A 15,934-nucleotide genomic window follows, 5' to 3' on the forward strand; every position below is an offset into this window, starting at 1 on the left:
GACAGCAACCTGAAAACTGGTTTAAAAGCTGTAAGGGTTTCTGTCTCTGACTGTGCCTAACTTGATGGGTCCTGAGCTCAGCTGGGGCTTCTACCATAAAGTGAAGCTGCACCATGTCGGGGGCAGCACAGGAGAACCTAGCAGTCAGCTAAAAAAATCTTTGTTTGCCCAGCTTTAACATGAATATTAATATTAGCACCACTCCTAAAGCTGTGAGTTGCATATGTACATGGACAGACAGTCCTAGCCCTAATGAACTTACAGTCTCAGGGCTTGTCTACATGGTCACATGGCAGAACCAGGGGCCTCTGGAGCTTAGAGCAAGAGCCTATGCTGCTTGAGCTAAAACCCAGCTGCATCTCAGTTAAGGTTGCAGAGGAGACTCATTCTTTCCCTGTACAAGTGCTCTAGCTGCCTCTGCACAGGACAGGGAACCAATCCCAGAAGGTGTGTGAGTCACACATGCTCTCTGAAAACCACCCTCTGAAGTGATAGCTAAGGGCATGTCTACGCTTGTGGTAAGATCGATGCACCGGTGGGTCAATCTTCCAGTGTTTGATTTAGCACGGCTAGTGGAAATGCATTATATCGAACTGTCATGGCAACACCGACAACCCTGGTACTCCTGACAGTCACGAGGAATAAGGGAAGCAGACATGAGAGTTTCTCCTGTCAACCTCCGACTGTGTGGATGGTGGGAAAAATCAATTTTCCATAAGTTGACTCCAGCGACGCAATTCTCGTAGCTGGATTTGCGTCTCTAAAATCAATTTCACCTCCTAGTGCAGACCAAGCCCACAGCTGGAGCCCATGCTGTGGGATGGGGCTCTCCATCTAGGTGCCATACTAAGAAAGCACCTTGTCCCACAGACTTAGCGTTTAAAGTTAAGCACCTGCTTCAACTCTTACTTGAACTGGAGCCTTCAACTGCAGACTCACAGAGCCAGGGGCATCTCCCCCTGATTCCCTGGTGCTGGCGCTGTTACAGGGGCTGCACAGAAAAATCAGAACAATCCACCCCACTTCAGCAGTGTAGTTCTGCCTACCGAAGTCCCTGTGGGGGGAACGTTAGGACAAGGGAAGACTTCTACTGTCTCTCAGGGAGCTGGATTTTCTATGACGACAGGGGAACCCCTCCTGTCAGCCAAGCTACTGTCTACTCCCGGCCCAGCTGCCCTGTGGCAATGCATCAAATGTAGACCAGCCCTCAACGTCCATGAGGCTCAGGCCCTGGCATATAAATGGTGTACCTCAGCTGCCCACGCGGGATTCTCTTCTGTGGCCGGCCAGCTCAGCCTCCTCCCTCCCCTCTCTGAGGTGATTAAGTAGTAACGAGATTCAGCACTAATCGCCTCAGCCCTTTCGAAGTGCAGGCCTGGCACGCCACGCAGCTGTTCCCTGCCACGTGAGGCTGGTCCCCTCGGAGACTGTGTCGCCTGGGCTCTCTCTTCCTCTCAGCCCTCGCGGTCACGTTGCCAGGGTCTCCGAGAGCTCCAGCCTGCTTGACAGCAAATCAAATTACTTCAGGATCAGTGCAGGGGTCACGGCCAGACTCCACCTCTCCCTGCTGCCCACTGACAGACTGGCAGGGAGGGGAGGGAGAAGCAGCTTAGCCTCACTGCATGATAAGGACATCTTGGCAGCTCAAAACCTGTGCTCCCAGGAGCTTAAATGGGGAGCCTCTGGCTCTCGCAAGAAGAGGGGGATTAAAATGTCCTGTGGGGCCACAATTATAAAGGGCAGAGTCTCCCACTGAAAGGCACCTTGTTTTGTTTAGTAGTAGAGCAGCTGTCACCCTCACATCTGAGCTACTGAGTGCTGGGCAGGCAGATAGCTCCACAGGGCAATAGCTCGAGAGAGGCACGTGTCGGGTGATAGCTAAACAAATGGAAGGGTGCGTACTGGTTTTCCCTCTCATGTTTTCCATCCAAGGGCAGAATCAATTTTGTATCATGCACTGAGGCATGGGCAGATGTGCATGACCCACAGAAACACATGCTGCTGTGAGTGCTCTGCTGAATTGCTAGAAAGCACCTGAATCTCTCCTGGGCAGCCACCCAAGCACTCACCTTACAGGCAATATTGGTGTGTACTGAGAGGGAGAGAGTGCTGTGGTGGGGAAGGATATCCTGGAGCAGTGATATTCACAAAATCACAGAATGGTAGGACTGGAAGGGATCTTGCAAGGTCATCGAGTCCAGCCCTCTGCCCCAATGGCAAGACCAAGTACTGTCTAAACCATCCCTGATAGGCATATATCTAACCTGTTCTTAAATATCTCCAGAGATGGAGATTCCACAACCTCCTTGGCAATTTATTCCAGTGTTTGATCACCCTGACAGTTAGGAACTTTTTCCTAATGTCCAACCTGAACCTCCCCTGCTGCAATTTCAGTCCATTGCCTCTTGTTCTATTGTCAGAGGCAAGGAAGAACAAGTTCCCTCCCTCTGCCTTATGACACCCTTTTAGATACCTGAAAACTGCTATCATGTCCCCCCTCAATCTTCCCTTTTCCAAACTAAACAAGCCCAATTCTTTCAGCCTTTCTTCATTGGTGATGTTCTCTAGACCTTTGATCATTCTTGTTGCTCTTTTCTGGATCCTTTCCAGTTTCTCCACATCTTTCTTGAAATGTGGCACCCAGAACTGGACACAATACTCCAACTGAGGCTTAACCAGCGCAGAGAAGAGCGGAAGAATGACTTCTCGTGTCTTGTTCACAACACACCTGTTAATGCATCCCAGAATCAGGTTTGCTTTTTTTGCAACAGCATCACACTGTTGACTCATATTTAACTTGTGGTCCACTATAACTCCTAGATCCCTTTCTGCCATACTCCTTCCCAGACACTTGCTTTGCATTTTGTATGTGTGTAACTGATTGTTCCTTCCTAAGTGGAGCACTTTGCATTTATCTTTATTAAACTTCATCCCGTTTACCTCAGACCATTTCTCCAATTTGTCCAGGTCATTCTGAATTTTGACCCTACCCTCCAAAGCAGTTGCAAGCCCCCTAGCTTGGTAATATTTGACCTTTTTTTAGATTTGCAGACGCCCAAACATTTTCAAACAGACCCAAACTGTGACCCCACAGGGACCCACAGGTTGAAAACCACTGGTTAATGGGCTTGGTCCATCAGCAATGGGGCAGGAAGAGAACCAAGATGTTATACAGGGACTAATCACAGACAGATTTTGTTACCATAGATTACACTTGCAAGCAGCTCTGGGGGATTGTTTTAGAGGTCATTTGTATTCCAAATAAAACTTCATTACCTCTTAATTTACCTGACCCCATTTCTCCAGCCTTCAAATAATAGAGGTTGAAGCACTCTCTAATTTGGAATGCTCTCATCCAGCAGCATCCGTAATCTGCAATGATTTCAGTCAGCTGGATGTGGCCAGGTTTCCCACTGTCCCATAAAGTTTGTTCACAGCTACCAGTCCTGGCACTTAGTGTTCTGTGCTGTCATTTAGGTGTAATTTACCCCTAAATGTCTTCTAAGAGCCCAGCAAGCAGTGGACATGTTGGTAATGTTGCTAGACAATACTGACCTCCCATACTCTGCTAAATTCTCTTGTCCAGCACCGGTTCGGTCCTGAGGGTGCCGGATTAGAGAGGTTCAACCTGTAGTAAACAGTGTGCTGGTGAGTGGGATAGAAAAAGTCAGAGACAGAGATGATGGACAAAAACAGGAAATGACTTGGCAAAATTGTGTTGAAGCCTGCAAAATGAAAACAAATGCAATTTTTTGAGAATCTTTTCCACAATACCGTTTTTTCAACTCAAATTGCTCATTTTCCAATACTGCAATATTTTCAGGTTTTCAGTGTACAACAATTTGGGGGTAATTTTTAAAATGCCAGACAAAATATTATGGAAAGTTTTATGAATGCTAGAAAAAATAAAAAATGATACTGGTGATGAAAAGTTTTGCTGTTGAATAAAAAGGCCATTTTTTGAACCCCTCTCCCACCACACAAATTTAAAAAAAACAAACAAACAAAAAAACAGTCTTCACAAATCATGATGGAGCTTTATTTAAAGGTTTCTGTTTTGGGAATCCAAAAACATTATTCCAGATTCATGCCCTGACTAATTGTTCTGCCTTTGATGGAGTCACACCGAGCATGAATTGGGCCAATAAACTGGCTAAGGACCAGTACGGATGTGGATAAACAGTTGCCCCAAGTAGATATATATTACTACCCGGTCTGGATATTTCATTCAGTTACACTTGCATTTCACACTCCGATGTCACCAGCCCCATACGACACGCACCCTAGAAAGAGTAGCAAGCTACATTGAGTCTCAGAGCAGTAAGCCTGTCATCTGATAGTCTGTAACTTCAAAAACAGCAGCAGTCCTGTGATACCTTAGAGACTAATACATTTATTAGGTCAGGAGCTTTCGTGGGTAAAAGCCAACAATGTGATGTGCTGATCAACAGCCTATATACATGGTGCCGTGATATTTCAGTGCATTGTGATGGAGCTGTGGCTAGAGGTTCTCTCATGGGACCAATTCAGTGGTGGTAACACCATGGGCATGTCTACATTATGCAGATGAATCCACTCAGGGTTGATCTTCCAGAGTGTGATTTCACGCGCCTGGTAGAGATGCATGAAATCGAACTATCTGGGGTCAGCAGTCGACCCCTGTGCTCCTTGATGCCATGAGAAGTAAGGGAGGGCCGTCGACCTCACTCTGTGAGGATGGCCAGTTAAGTTGATGGCAGAGAAGTCGATTTCAGCTACACAATTGCCGTAGCTAGAATTGCATATCTGCAATCAACTTACCTGCCTAGTGTAGACCAAGCCTATGAGTGACCAATAAGAGGGATATCTGAGCCAGGTGGGCAGGGAGGTGGCTCTTGGCCATACCTGGAGGGCCGAAGCTGGAAAAGAGGGAGAGCAGGGTCATAAACAGTACCAAGGGATTCCCAATGTAATGACTAGGTTATTCTTCCTCTCCAGAATTAGGAACTGAACCCCATGGAGTCCTGTCACCCAATCCCCCTGTTTTATACACTCGCCCCGCTCCTCCTTCCAGACCCGGGAAGAGAGCTACTACCAAAGGCTATGACATATAAAACCATCAATTAACACTGTTCTGCCATTCAGGGCTACCAACCTTACTGTGAACAGGGAAAGAAACCAAAAACCTTTCTACTACAGCTAAGCAGACAGGCTGGGATTTACCGGGGACTGACCCTTGTTGAGAAGAATTAACCTTCTAAGACTAAGAGGGTAATTAAATCTCATGTTTCAGGGCATAAGCTGATCGCAATAGGGGTCAGGAAGGAATTACTTCCACACACAGTACTGGGCTACCAGAGGATTTTTGCCTTCCTCAAGGTGTCAGGTGCCGGTCTGTGCCAGACCCGCCTGGATGAACTAGTAGGATGATCTATTATGACAAATCTTACCCTGTTAGCCCTCTAATGTCATTGGTGACTATTACTGGCTTTCTCCTCTTGGGTTTGGCTTCTACTTTAGGGCCTTGTTCAGGTCTCTCTGATCATTTGTTTCAGGCAAGTCGTGTGGATTTCCTAGCACAGCAGGCAGAATGAGAAACATGCCCATGGAGTCCCCCTAGAGACTGGTACAGCACATGAGCCCCGAAGATGCAGATCTGGTCAGGCAAAGTCCCTACGAGGCAGACACAGCACAAGAGGGGGAGACTGGCCTCATAGCTAAGGCAGTGGACTAGCTCTTAGGAGACTTGTGTTCAGTTTTAATTCAGCCACAAGGCCATGCTGGGCTTTGGAACAGGGCCCCATGTTAAGGATTGCCTTACACTGCAGAGGCAAATTACTATTTATGAACTGGATTTGCACAGGTAGCAGAATCATCGGTCACTCCCCAGAGACCATCCAGATGGTCTTGTGGCAAAGGCCCTACAGCGCGATTCAGGGGATCTGGGGTTAATTTATGGCTTTGCCACAGTTTCCCTGTTATGAGTCACTTAATCACTACATGTCCCCCATGTGTAAAATACTTCCTGGGTCTGTCTTTTCTACTCAGACTAAACTCCCCAGGGCAGGAGCCATGTCTTACTGCCGGTGCATGCACCCTCTAGCAAAATGGAGCACAGATCTAGTTTAAAGCACAGAATCCTTAAATATCAGAACTCGAAAGGACCTCAAGAGGTCACTGAGTCCAGTCCCCTGCACTTACTGCAGGCCCAAGCACCATCTAGATATTTATCCAACCTGCTCTTCAATATCTCCAGTGACAGGAGATTCCACAACCTCCCCAGGCAATTTACTCCAGTGTTTAACCACCCTGACAGTTAGAAAGTTTTTCCTAACACCCATCCTACACCTTTCTTGTTACAATTTAAGCCCATTCCTTCTTGTCCTGTCCTCAGAGGTCAAGTCCTTTAGGTGCTACATAATGCATCTGTCATCTTTGAGAAAAGCGTCAGGCCGTGGGTATCCTTTTAGATGGCAGACTTGTTCAGGCATTTGTAATGTGCTCATACAGCTCCTAGCACTAAGGGGCCCGCAGTGGAAGCACTACTGCCATATAAATGTTAAAACAACAACCCGAGAACCTGCCTTGTTGCTAGTTCTCAATGGGGTCAGGTTCAGTGGAGAGTTAGTGGTGCTGTGTGCAAACAGCACGCACAAACACAGGAGTATGCGGAGATAACCCACGTACCAAGCGGCCTCAACTGGAAGACCTGGATTTCCAGAGGCAGAGACCTGGCATGAAAGCACATGCACAACTCAGCCTCAGCCGATTCCCTAGCTACTAGCGAGCTGCGTAAAACAGGAGAGTTCGTCCCCTCTCCGAACCTCAGGAAAATCTTCTGCGGAGACAGGGATGGAAAATTTAACAGCTCAGCAGCCATAAAGCATGAGCCAAGGATACAGAGCTCTGGATTTAAGCCAGTTTTCTGCACTCCACCCCAGAGAGAATCTAACATGTGGAGTCAGTACCGTACAACTAGTATAGGCTGTTCCACATCATCTTATGTTCAAAATGCAGTACGCCTATGGACAGTTTAGCTCCTTGAACTGAACCAAGAGGAGAGAAAAATGATGGAAGAAGGGCGGGACCTAGAGATGACAAGTGAGATCAGAGTACCAATGTGTTGGGCACTGTAAGTACACTTAGTGAAAGAAAGCTCCTTCCCTGAAGATCTTATAATCAAAACAGGCAATGGAACTCACCCAAGGAATCCTACCATTGAGCCCTTTATCTTCCTGCTATACTGCAGCGTTGCTTTAGAAAGAAGTCCAGATCCAATTTAAAGGCTTTGCATGGGAGAATCTGCCACATCTAGAGCTGGACAGCTGTACCTGTGGTTATAGTCAAGTACACAACCCTCTGATCCAAAGTCACATACCTTATTCATTAGGCTTGTGTTCCTAGGGCCTTCAGTCTGCTGTTCACCTTGCTACAGTCTTCCTGTGTGACCTTAGTCATGTTACTTAATGTCTTTGCGCCTCACCTTCTCATCAGTAAAATAGAAATAATAATCCTTCCTTTTCTTTTCTAAGGTGTGATCTACACTAAGTATCAAAGTCAATCCCAGATACACAGTTCTAGCCACGCCATTAGTGTAGCTTGAATCAGCGTATCATGATTAACTCTGTACCCTGGTATAGATCAGGGCTCTTTGGGCATGCACCGACGCCCCTTACTCCACACTGCTGCGTGGAGTACCACGGTCGACGGCTGAACCCAGAGAGATCAATTTTGCCGCGCCTTACGGATCAATTGTGGCGTGTCAAACCCCCCCGTAAGTACAGATATACCCTAAAGCCAGGCCTACGCAGGAGGTCAGGCTACAGGATCATAATGACCTTGTGTGGCCTCAGAGTCCATGAGTCCTTCAAGCATGAGACAGGCACCAATGTTTCCTCTAATTTATTCCATCCATGTGCGGAACAAATTTTATGTGTACTGAAGTATGGATGGATGTGCACCACAAATAGCAACACACCCTGCCGGCTGTGGGCATCTGAGAATCAGCTGGACAGCATTTAACCCTCTCCTGGGTGGCCGCCCAAGTGCTCAGCTTACAGGGAACACAGATAAGCAAGCAATCCGCTGGTCACGCTACCTAGGTCTCTGAAGGGCTTGGGGACTATGGGACCTTAGAGAGAAGTATCTGCATAGAGCCAGGGCCAGAACCCATGCTATTGACACCAGCGTAGGGCCCATGAGTTCAACAAAGCTGAGCTGGTCTCCAGCAGATGGGGATGGGCCCCACTGTAAATAATCCAGTTTCTTTTTCCCAAATTTTTTTCCTCGGTGGGTGCATCCTTGCTGGGCAAGGGAGGTAGAAGGGGAAACAACTGATTCTGAAGCCAGCTCCAATGACCAATTAAGCAACCCTGCTGCTTTGTTAACTTCCCGGCTCCAAGAGGGTTGGGCTGGGTTTGTTTTAAAAGCAAACCCAGCAGACTCCTGGATCCACAGTTCATAGCACAGAGAGAGGGTAAGGGTGCAATTCTGCACGGGCTCCAAGCGGCATCAGCTAAGAAACATCCCAGTTAGAAAGCTTTGTGATTACACTGGGAGGGAAGAGGGAAAAAAATAAAGAGGAGCTGCAGGAAAGGCAAAGGACCCCCTTGGTTTGCACCCTGCCAGACAGATGTTCTCAAGCCCTCCATTGTGTCTCTTGCTTTGTATCAGACCACTTTGTGTTTTTATTATAGGTATCGTGTACACGCTGTACTCTCTCGCGCTTTCTTTTTCCATTAGCCCTTTATAGGAGCTATAAATCCCACTGCCAGATTCCGTCTCTTTTTTTTTTTTTTTTGGCCTCGTGGCTGGCTCTCAAGCTGCCTGCATCTCTCCTGCCGGTGGAGCTGTGGTAAAACAGAAATAAAGGCTCAGGACAGAGGTATGCCAAGGAGGGCAGCAAAAGTTGGTGGACAGAACCCAAAGCAGAGACTCTGGAAACTTGAACGCTCGCACCAGTGTTGACCTTTAAGGTAACTCTCTCTCTGGGTTTCACTTCCTCCTCTTTGTCTGTTTAGGCTGAGATCTCTCTGAGGCAAGTGCTGTCTCATGCTGTGTGTATGTACAGAACCTAGCACACAGGGGCCATGATTTCAGTTGCTCTTGTATCATCACAGCTGCCTGCAGGGCTCAATGCTATACAAACACAGAACAGACAGCCCCTGCGCTCATCTGCATTTAAACTTAGGTATAAAAGACAAGGGATCGATTATCCCCATTTTAGAGCTGGGGAAAGTGAAGTAAGGAAAGGGGAGGTGACTCGGCCAAGATCACCCAGCATGAGAGTTGAGAACAGACCCCAGATCTCAGCAGAACGGCCACACCATCTAGGTCAGACCGAAGGTCCATCTAGCCCAGTGTCCTGTCTTCTGACAGCAGCCAATGCCAGTGCCCCAGAAGGAACCAAGAGAACAAGAGATCCGTTCCCTTACACTCGTTCCCATCTTCCCAGGTCAGTGCGCTGTGCCGCAGGCCATCTAACCCCGACGTTCCTTTGTGACCCTTTGAGGCGGGACACCTAATATAGACCAGGACAATAACTTTACTGACTGGGAAACTGCAGCGTCAAGAGATTAACCCACTTGCCCATGGTGAGTCCCTGCACAAAGCCAGGAACCAAACCCAAATCTCCCACATCCTGCTCCAATGCTTCAACCTCCAGCCCTTCCTCCCAACCTTCTTTGCACCAAAGTCTGTCTAGTGGAACTTACACTCCATATAGCAACTCAACCCTTCTTCCTACTGGCCAACCGCCCCCTGCCCCCCACTAGCCTACCACTCACTTGAACCCCAGGCTCTGGCAGCAACTACACTCTTTCCTTTCTTAAAGGGTTATAAAACGAGGCAGGCGCAGGCCTTCAAACTCCAGGATTACTAAATATTTTCCATTCATTTTAACTTCGAGCGGGGCTCCAATAACCGGCTTTATATACATTATAATGACCCACCCCTACGTAGCATCCACAAATGTACTGGCATGCCCGACAGCCGGGCTGCCCCAATAAAAAGGCTCCAGCTCTTTTAATAATCACTAATGCACCATTTCCTGCTCGTTATGGAAATAAACACTGCCTGGAGCAAGTGGGATACTTTCAAAACTATTCCCCCTCTGCGCCCCCGCCCCCCCGCATGCCTGCCCAAGTAAAACTTTAATGAAGAAAACCTGAAATTTTCTATTGTTTCAACATGGAACAATAAAGCTCCTGGATGGAATTTGCTGCTAATGGTTTTTCTTTTAGCAGCAACAGCCCTGTGCTGGGTAAGAACGATGAGCCATTTCCCATGGAGTTCGATGGATAAGTTACAAGTCTCAGGCGCGAAGCTGTGTTAGTCTGTATTGGCAAAAAAGACAAGGAACACTGCAGCACCTTAAAGATTAACAGATTTATTTATAGACCGCTAGAGTCACTGATTGTGGGCTCAGAGATGAGACCAAAGACCAGTTTTGCACTACAGCCCCATCTATGAGGGCTGCAGGTGAAGACAACTGGAGGAGAATGCGGGCAGCATCTATCTTGAGTATGCAGCAGGTGGTGAACTCTCAAAATCTTTCCGTTGGAGGTGGCAACACTGCCACCATCAGAATTAGTTCCTGGCTAAGGACTGCCAGGTGTTGAGGTCAACACTGAGACTGGAGGCTGGTTTGGAGAGGACTCTTCTCAAGTTTTCTTGGCCTGCCCCTAAAACAAATTCCAATCTGCAACCCAGGCCTTTGGCATCCTATTTCCCAACAGATGGGCCACATGTCTGCATTGTCTCAGCTGTGCTCTCACCATAAAAGCTACAACGTCTGTGATGCTGCAGCACTCCCAGCCCTCGGCATTTGGAACCAGAGCTCACCATTGGAAAAGAACCCCAAGAAGGGGAAAAGACCCTGGCCTGAAATTAATGAGGGGAGCAAAAACAAAGGGGTTTAAAGGATGGCAAAGTATCCCTTTGATGAAGCACCCTAGTCATTGCAGGAGACACAGGGGTTCAATCCCTACTTCTAGAGCTGCTCAGTGTGACCTTGGGAAGTCACTTGAAGCTAAGGTTCTTCAAGTTCTCAGTTCTACTGGGGTTTTGTTTTCCAAACAGCTCATCTCAGTTCTGAGCTACAGAGGTCCTTTACTGCACGTCTTAGTCTGGGCGCACCTCCCCATTGTGCATTATGTGATGTGACCAACAGCTGCCATTCAGGCAGTGAAAACAGAGCCAGATACTCATTACCTCTAGTTGAGCATCAGGAGCTGGGATCTTTGGAAAGTCTGTCCCCACCAGTACAGATCTTAACCCCATCCATTCTAGCCCCTGAGATAAACTTCCTCCCATCTTACAACCCCAAAAATTCTCCCTGCCCGCTGAACTCTGGTCAACCTGGGAACAGAATCCAAGAATCCTAATGTTTATTCCCCTGCACTGACCACTAAACCGCATACCCTCTGGGACTGACACACAGAATCTAGTACTTGGCAATTCCCGACATTGTTTCTCTTCGCCCATGCAATCACGATCAGGCCGTCTATGCTCAGGGAAACTGACAACCCTCCACCAAATCAAGGTTAGCGGCAACAGCGCAGTCTTTCGAGGTTGCAGTGACACTGGCAGATTATGGGTGAATCATTCCCGGAACCGATACCTCCAACCAATGCCTGATCCCATATGACAGGCAATGTTACAGCCGCAAACTACAGACCCTTGGCTCTTCGCATCAGGTGGTGACAGCCGACGCTTTCAAGTCCACTGTTCAATGCCCAATGTGCTGGCCGAGATGTCAGCTATCACAACTGCACATGGCAATCCAGAGTCACCAGGGAACCCACAGGATATCACACTCATGCCCAATGTCTTGCACTTGTGAGGGGACAGACTGATGCACTGTATGCACACCACGGCCCCAATCCTGCCAAGCATGGAGAGGACCTGGGACAGAAAGGTTCAATTTGTCCTCCCCTCCCGCTGCAGTTTGCACTGCCTTAAGACTGAATGTCATTGTGACCTGACACGTGGGTTCAGGTGTGGCCCGGTGGCCCCTCCAAACCGAGTGGGGTTGCAACTAGTGGTCCCTCTAATTTTTGTCCATCTATGGCAGAACAAATTTTCTTCTGTGCACCAAAGGACGTGCACCATCAATAGAAACACAGGCTGCTGGCTGTGGGCACGGGGCAGCACCTGAATCACTCCTGGGGGGCCACCCAAGTGCTCAACTTACAGGGAAGATTGGTTGTAACCCAGCATGCCAGTTCACACCACCATTCACTAAATATTGGCCCCCAAGCCTCTCCACTGGATGGAGCAGATGCCGGGCTAAACCCAAGAAAGCCAGATCGCAATCCCCAGAGGATGGGGCAGAAAAGGGGGCTTCTTCCATCTGTAATAAAATGTTTGAATGGCAAAGCTTTGCTGAGCTTTAAGAGGAGAACTCCACCTGCAGGCCCCACCCCCAATCTTGCAGGAGCAGCCCACAATTCAGTAACACCACTGCTCTGCATCCAGCCATGGACTGTACCTCTGTAATGCCCCACGTGGCCACCTGGCTGGCTTGCTTCCTTCCTTGGAGCGCTGTTCATCTGCTGATCTGAAACCATTTTATGGCCTATGTCACTGGCCCACATTAGCCAAAGCAGTGGGTGGTGGTGATTGCCCCGACTTGAGATGCTTTAAAAAGAAGATGTTTTCCAGGGAATAGACGCTTGCACTGTCTGAAAAAACCAACCCCTTTATGGCGTCTCAGGTTGGGCAGCTGAAATTGCTCATCCCTTTGGAAAACCCGGGCCATTATTCTCACATTATAAATGGGGAACCTGAGGCATGGATCTCTGGAAGTTAAGTCTTTGAGCATCCCCGGGGGCAGGGAGGGGCAGGACCAGCCCTACAAAAAAGGTGTCAAACCAGAATTACTGACCTGTCGATTTCGCTCATCCGTGATCCGCTGAATCTGGATCTTTTTCCTCCCCATCTTCTCTGGAAATCCTCACTGCGCGGGGATGACGTTTATGTTTGGGGGAGGGGGGAATATGAGCCTGTTTTAAAACTTTTTCATGAAAATTTTTTTCCTTTTAGGTAAAGGAGTTATTTAAAAAAAAAACCACCCAAAACCAAACAAAAATCAAGTTGCTTCTTTCTCAGTTCATGTTATGCTGCTGTCTAGTTAGTTCCAGGCACTTCGTGCTTCCAGTGGCTGCTTGGAAACCTACAGGAGAGAAGAAGAAAAAGGAGTGGAAATATTTTTCAAGCAACGCCTTCCTCAGTATTATTATTGCAGCAGTGCCTAGGAGTACAGTCACAGACCACTGTGCAATAGGCGGCATAAAGAGGATAAAATGAAAGTCCCTGCACCACAGCATGGCAGCATCTAGAGACCACAGTCTACGATCCCTCTAATTTTATCATCCATGTACAGAATAAATTTTGTTGTGTGCACTGAGGCATGTGAAGATGTGCACCACCACCACACTGATGGGGGGGGTTGTGGGCACTCTGCTGATTAGCTGGGCGGCACCTTAACCTCTCCTGGGCTGCCATCCAAGCTCTCGTCTTATACGGAACACTGGCCCAGAGGGTATCCCGTTGCCACTGTGCTAGATGCAGTACACATGACCCATGAGACAGCACCCCGGCCCCAAGACATTTATAATTTAAATAAGTTTACCCTCAAAAGAACCAAAAACAAAAGGACTCAGGGCAAAACTCCCCAAACACAACTGTATTAAGATTATTTACAGCGAGTCTGGTACCAGAAAGCAGCTAATCTTTCTCTCTGTTTATACGGTGCCCATCACCACTGCTTCTTTGGTCATGTCTATATCACAGACTCTACAAGGCTGCTGTAACATCAGAGCATAGGCGCTTCCTACATCAATGAAAGGTGGATTTCCATTGTTATACTTAATCCCTGCCTTCAAGAGAAGATCGCTAGATCAACGGAAGAATTTTTCTATTACCCTTTGCACCAGGAGGTAATAGGGAGGTCAGCTTAACTACAACACTCAGGGGATAGTGTTCCCTCTAATTTTTTCCATCCATATGTGGAATGAACTTTGTTATGTGCACCAAGGCACATGTGGATGTGCACCACCAGTAGAAATATATGCTGCCGGCTGTGGAGACTCTGCTAATCAACTGGGCAGCATTTGGGTCTCTCCTGGGAGGCTGCCCAAGCTCACAACTTACAAGGAACACTGCTCATGGGATAGTATTTTTCCCCTTGCTGAGGGATGTAGTTAGGTCATCCAGAGCTTGCTTTAACACTACTGTAGTAGACTGCAAGGAGCTGCAGCTTTACCAGAAGGGTGCTTATACTGATATAGCCATTTCCATGCAGGAAGGAGACTGGGTTAGATTGATGCAAGGCCTCTTCATACCAGTATACGTGTGTCTGCACTAGTGGTTGTACTGATATTACTATATCGATACCAAAGAAAAAAATTGCTCCCTGAACCAACAGATATTCCAGGACAAAACCTGTGCCAGAGCAGGTTCTAGACTGCCTAATTTAACCCAACCTTTGTCTGGCCATGGCATCTCTTATACTATAGTCTAGGAAACTAGACAACTCACAGACAAACCATGACTTGGCAAAAGTTAATCTGCAGCAGCTCCTTCCATTTGAATGATTCATTGTGTGCAAGGCCAGGTGGTCGTGGTGGAGATGCGGGGGTCTCACTGAGTCAGGTGCTGTACATACACATAGGGCTGCCAACTTTCTAATGTCTGAAAACTGGACCCTCCTGCCTTTCCTCTCCCTGCCAAGACTCCACCCCCTTCTCAACCTCTTCCCACAGGCCCTGCCCCCTTTTCTCCTTCTTCCCTTGAGGCCCCACCCCCTTCTTGCTCCTATCCCATCTCCCTGAAATCACTCCCTGTTCTCCATATTCCGCCTTGTTTGATTCTTTCCACTTCCCACCAATGTGCCCTCTAATCTTTCCAAGCCATGTGCAAAATCCATTTTTACGTGCACCAAGGTAGGTGGGAATGTGCACCGTGAACAGAAACAAGCACACAGAAATCTAGCTGTGGACATCTGAATGTTTCCTGAAAGGGAAAACTTACAGGGAACACTGCTTCCCTCTCCCCACCCCAGCTGGGCTCCCTGTGCTCCAGGGCTGGGATGGGAACATCACCCTGACTTGGAGCCTGCTGCCTACCTGCCAGTGCACAAAGGCACGTCCAGCTCAGCAGAGGCTGATGAGTGTTGATGACCCTTCGTTTCCCCCACCTCTGCCAGCAGCAACTGGACTTTTGGTGTCTGATCAGACCCTTTGACCGGATACTGGCAGGTCCCCTCTTGGAACGGACACGGAGACTTACTGACACACACACACACACAATGAGCCACCAGCCCCGGCCCCAAAAAGTTTACAGTCTAACCCCACAAGGCAGACAAGGGTACGAGGGAAGCAGAATTCCTGGGGCTGATCTTATTTATCTTCTGGCCCCTTTATAACTCTGCAGCAGTCACAACCACGTGGTCAGTCTCTTGCAATGGGAACAGAGAGGGAGCCGCGCTAGTCCATACACTATCAAAACAAAAAAGCAGTCAAGTAGCACTTGAAGGACTAACAAAATAATGTATTAGGTGATGAGCTTCCATGGGACAGACCCACTTCTTCAGACCAGAGCCAGACCAGAACAGACTCGATAGTTTCAGTTCTCTGTGCCTTAAATATTGAGTCTGTTCTGGTCTGAAGAAGTGGGTCTGTCCCACGAAAACTCATCACCTAATAAACTATTTTGTTAGTCTTCAAAGTGCTACTCGACTGCTTTTGTGTCTTGAAATGGGGTTTTTCTAAGGACCCGTGACACTGCTCATTTCAGACTCTGTCGTATATCACTGTCAAGTGACTTATTCAACGCCCAGCTACTGGCTCTCCACCTGGCTGACAATGATGCCGGTATATGGCTGGGTACCACTCTGCCTGCACCAGTGAGAAGCACAAAGGAGTCTTAAAGAAAATGGAAATTTCAAAGACAT

At 47.9% G+C, this 15,934-nt stretch overlaps 1 protein-coding gene across 9 annotated transcripts in view; it reads right to left on the reverse strand.

The window, feature by feature from the left end:
- The window catches only part of MEF2D (myocyte enhancer factor 2D), a 219,263-nt gene that overhangs the window by 82,234 nt on the left and 121,095 nt on the right, over positions 1–15,934 (reverse strand). For all 9 annotated transcript variants that reach the window (XM_074980969.1, XM_074980972.1, XM_074980967.1 and 6 more), the window contains one exon: positions 12,866–13,153. In XM_074980969.1, the coding sequence (XP_074837070.1) occupies positions 12,866–12,919 (54 nt within the window). In that variant the 5' untranslated portion in view covers positions 12,920–13,153. The remainder of the gene's footprint in view (positions 1–12,865; positions 13,154–15,934) is intronic.

Source organism: Carettochelys insculpta, chromosome 30 (assembly GCF_033958435.1).
Source record: "Carettochelys insculpta isolate YL-2023 chromosome 30, ASM3395843v1, whole genome shotgun sequence".
In the NCBI taxonomy this organism is placed as follows: domain Eukaryota; kingdom Metazoa; phylum Chordata; order Testudines; family Carettochelyidae; genus Carettochelys; species Carettochelys insculpta.